Here is a 4,884-nt window from a genome sequence, read left to right on the forward strand (position 1 = left end):
TGTCAATGCTATGATTTAAAGCACATGGAAATGAGTTGACTCAAGATAAGCAAAGCTTGTTTGCCCTGCCATTTCAACCTAAAGAGTAGTAATACAGGGCCTTCTTTCATTTCCTGTTTTTCTCTGCCATTATTTGAAGATGACTTACTCTGAAACACCAATTAAGGCTTACGAGAAGACATAAAGCCAGCGTCTTCTGGTTGAGGAAAAGGAGTTCCTTCTTCAATTCACCTGGATAACAATGTTTGGGACATACATGTTGTGCAATGAAAGTCCGGGAAATTCTTTCATCTCGCAGACCTTTGCCGTAGACTTGGTGCAAATGACTCTGGGTTCAGCAGTAGTGTTGATCAACCTTTTGCTTGTGTTCAGTCTCTTGTGCGCTTCTAACTTGAAAAAGCCTTGTATTCGAATCTTAGCCAGTCTTTCCTTCTCCGACTGCCTCCTCGGTTTGGACTCGGTCTTCCTGGGTGCTCTGGAGCTGCTTCCAGGAGGGAGCAGTCAATGGTGGTTCCTCGTGGGAAACTGTGTTTTTGTGACGTCAACTTTGGCCTCCCTGTACAGTATACTGGGAATAGCTGTGGAGAGGTATTTGACTCTGTCCAACCCAAAAAAGGTTAAAACCCGAAGTATGGCTTGGGTGCCCAAAGCCATTATCTCAATGTGGATTTTGGCCGTCACCTTTGGGGCGATGCCTTTGATGGGCTGGAACTGCCTGAACACAGCTGACCGTTGCTGTGCTTCTATGGCCCCCATGGGGATCATTTATCTGCTGGTTGTTGTGGTGCCCAATTTTGTGCTGGCACTGGTGGCGCTTTTGTTCTGTTACCTGAGGACTCTGCGCTGTGTAATGCTGTGGAGAGTGAGAATAATGGCTAAAAACGAAGACGTCGCCTTAGCAGGCATCAAGAACAGGGAAATCAAAGTGGCCAAAACTGTCGCCTGGGTGACTGGATCCTTTGTTGTCTTTTATAGCCCTGCAGTTGCTCTGGCATTTCTTGAACCTTACTGGGATAATGGTGACTGTCTGCCTCCCAGCTTGCTGAAGAACATTGCAGCCACTCTCATCTTGCTGAACTCGTTGGCCAGCCCATTGACCTACGGGCTGAAGCTGAAAGACGTGAGGACTTCTGTTGTGAGAACTTGCAGCTTCATCTGGACCTGCAAACTGTAAAAAAGTTTTCTTAAGGAATTTCAGTTTTGTTTACTTATGTCTACAGTTTTGATTAATTGAAGAACATTTACTTTTTCTTAAGCCACATTTCATCAAGATGTTAGTGTTAATATCAGTTTGGTCAAAGATCTACGTTGTGTCACAGATTGATCCCACCATGTGTGTCATGAATGGAAATTGTAATGATAAATGTAATTGTTCACAAATAACTCATTAATATTAGTTACATCTGAGAGGTGTTTATGCTGACTCATCTTTGTCCTCTGATAGACAATGTCATAGAAAAGGTCAACACCAAGCTCTGTAGTCCGGACTGTAGAATATAAACTAAGGAAATTAATGTTTAAATTATACAGTACAGTAGAACACCCTTATTTAGATTAATATGTTTAATTTTTATCACCATAAGTATAAAGGATATTCCTGCCCTGGAAAAAGTTTAACAATCCCCAAAATCAAAGGCACATGATACACATTAACTGAATTTCTTCAGCAGATGAGATAATGATCTAATGAAAGTAGTTATAATACTAAAAGTTGTAAACAAAGTCACCCCAAAGGGTTGCGTTAAGCTCAACAATATACAGATACATTTCAGACTGAGAGTAGGAGGCTCCTCTTTACAAAGAGAGTTGTGGGAGTGTGGAACAATATACCCAGTTGTGTCATCTTTAACAAACAGCAGGGTTAGGTTATTGGATCTATAAACAACGATCAGAAAATAGGACAAAATTGCTTCTCTTGTTTGTACATAATAAATATCATATGGGTGGGAATTAATTTGAAGTTTATACCTCTGAAGACTATTTAAGATAAAGCAGTTGCTTTATCTTTGTGAAAAAGGCATTTAATTGAGGAATGAATGCATAATCACAACCAGACACCTGTGGTTCTTATTTGCCATGTGAGACTTTAATGAGGAAAACAGGATAATTGTATGCTTCACTTGTCCTGGAATCTGGCCATTTGCATAAACTCCCACCTTATGCACGGTCTGTCATTTTAAATAATTGAATAATATAATTTTATTTGCTATGGTTTCCTGGGATATGGGCAATGTATTTCCAAGTTTACAATGTAATCATTCTCTCAGTTTCTCCCTAATAATTCTTGGTGCTGTGGTTTTGCTAGAAGCCTGCCCTCCATTTGTAAAGCCTTCGTGCCTCGCAGGGAATGATATATTGTATTCAGTAAATATGCTACAGCGGCAATCTATTTTTTGTTAAATTTATTTTCCTCTGACTTATCATAACAATTCCCGGAGTCTTTTTTGACATCATTGCTAAGCTATATGCCTCTTCATTCTGAGGCAGTGTTTGAGTTGAGAAATATGCCAATTCTAAATGCTTAGGGAGTGAATTTTAACATATCTCTTATTCATATCTCTTCTCTGCAAAAATGTCATGATGTTATCAAGCTGAGACACATGCATGCTGAAAATGTTCTGCAGTATTTTGGGTGATTGACATTGTTAAAGCAATTTAGAAGGTTGTGACTTGGTAATATGACTATACTGAACTGACCAGCAAAGCCAAAAATAAAAAATATATATAATCAAACTTTTGTTTTATGAGGTGTTAACACCACTCTACACCCCAGACTGAAACCATGTATAGCACAGTCAACCCTGGTTGCGCTAAAGATTGCTACCAAATCAGGTGTACTCCCTTTTTTAACTTGTTAACCATGGTTACATTTAGCTGGGTGAAGCCCAACAGGAAATTGTAACACAGTGAATCCCCAATCTTAATTGACAGGAAATAAATGACAATTAAGACGTGTTAAGAGATGTATTGATTTGAAGAAGAAGTCTCTTTACTGAAATCACTGTCAGTCAGTCAACTATATTTACTTTATTTCCTATTACACTATACAAGAAACATATCAGTCTTCTCAGAGTTCACCCTTTTATGTCTATTGGCAAATGTCTGACTTAGTTTGGACTAGAATTCTGCAACACAATTTGCCTTTCACAAAATAAGCAACCAAATCATAATTTAAAACATTAAAGATTACCAACATATCAGCAAAAAGTACAAGACATTCCACACCACTAAAATTACTCTTGCAATCCTTTCTCTACACTCCAAACACCCCCCTCAAAAACAGCTTACTCTCTATCTCAACTTTACACAAGAGACGTAACCCCTCCACCATTTTTAGCACAACATGAAACACATCCACCCCCACGCTGCATCAGACACCTGCAATTATTGGGCCAGTGTACGAGAGGCGTACTCCGTCTTATCTCTAGAAGACACCAGCACTATAGCACACATCCCTGTCAAAATGCCACCAATCTCAGTCCTCCTGCTCTTAATGATAGCCATTGCACACTGATTTATGAGGAAATGGACCAATTTTACCAGTCTTTTACATTTGTCTTTCTGAAAGTATTTTATTCCAAAAATAAAAAACAGTTTTTTTTCCCCTACAGCAAAACCCAACCCTCTGAGCATGTCAACTAAAATACAGAAGAGTCTGTAACCCTGAAGAAGGGAACATTATAAACAGTTCCCTTCCGATAACAGGACACACACTGTAAACTGATATTTACATCTATAGTTCACTCTTGATTGATTGACCCAATTAAGAAATCCAAGGGCATCTGCTAACATATTTTAAAAAGTAATAATAATAATCATAATCATATTTTTTTAACAAGAAAACAAAGACAGCTTTATTCCCAGTTTGGTTTCACAGAGAAATCTGATTTCCTCTGGGATTTTGTTTTCTTTTCTCAAGCATTGAATAGAAAGTCGGAGTCAAACAGACCCACTTTGTTTTGCTACAGTGTTAATTTGATAATGCTTTGCAGATGATGATCAGCCCTGATCTATCCGGCCCAGCGTGGCGTTACCTTGGCTGGTGCCCAGTCTCTGCAGCAGTGCCCTCCCAGCATCTGCAGACAGACACCAAGCTCTCACTCGAGCCAGTCTCTGCAAAGCAAGAGTCTTTATGCATTATTTTATTTCAGACTGTCAGTGGACAAAAAAAATCCAACTCTTTCTTTAAGGTTCTGCATTTTGGCATTTAACTTTTAATAGGATTGGATTGGTGTGCGTTTACTGTCTTGCTGTAAATAAATAGTTTATACATGGAATAATCTGAGGGGTATATTGTGTTATACTAGGCACTTGGCACATAGACAGGGAATGGAAATAATCCAGTGATCAATGATCCCTACAAACGTGATAAAACCACACATGCTTTATAGTAGCAGAAGCAGGGATTGGACACTCCTTGATCTGTTTAAACTGATATTCAATTTCTTAACATTTACAAACTAAAAAAAAAAAAACGTTTTGTAATTCCGTTCATAATTTATTTTATTTTATTTTGCATTACATCAGTTGAATAATAATCATTATTATATCCTTTTTGGGCATCCTCTTTTTTATCTATGTATTATTATTATTATGATTATCATTATTATTATTCCTTCTGCACCAGGTGCAAGAGTTAAGCCAAGCCGACAGAGGTCATCACACACTTTGAGGCACATGGTTTCATCTCATGGTCGCTGCCAGTTATTGCTCACTTTTCAGCACAGATCCGGAGCGGCCCACATCTTTAAATTTCTCAGGTTTCAGTAGAAAGCCATTTGGCAGCCTGGGCTATTTTTGGGGACATTTTGCTCTATTGCGGAGGACGCATTACGCAGAGGGGGGGGGGGATGTTAAATAAAAAAACGGGGTTTGTCTCGCTTA

At 38.8% G+C, this 4,884-nt stretch overlaps 1 protein-coding gene across 1 annotated transcript; it reads left to right on the forward strand.

Moving 5' to 3' along the window:
- The first annotated feature begins 241 nt into the window (after positions 1-241).
- LOC136759661 (sphingosine 1-phosphate receptor 2-like) lies at positions 242-1,174 on the forward strand. Its single transcript, XM_066714626.1, has one exon. It carries the CDS (start codon positions 242-244, stop codon positions 1,172-1,174), a length of 933 nt encoding a protein of 310 aa, XP_066570723.1.
- The last annotated feature ends 3,710 nt before the right edge of the window (positions 1,175-4,884 follow it).

This window comes from Amia ocellicauda, chromosome 10 (assembly GCF_036373705.1).
Source record: "Amia ocellicauda isolate fAmiCal2 chromosome 10, fAmiCal2.hap1, whole genome shotgun sequence".
NCBI lineage: Eukaryota > Metazoa > Chordata > Actinopteri > Amiiformes > Amiidae > Amia > Amia ocellicauda.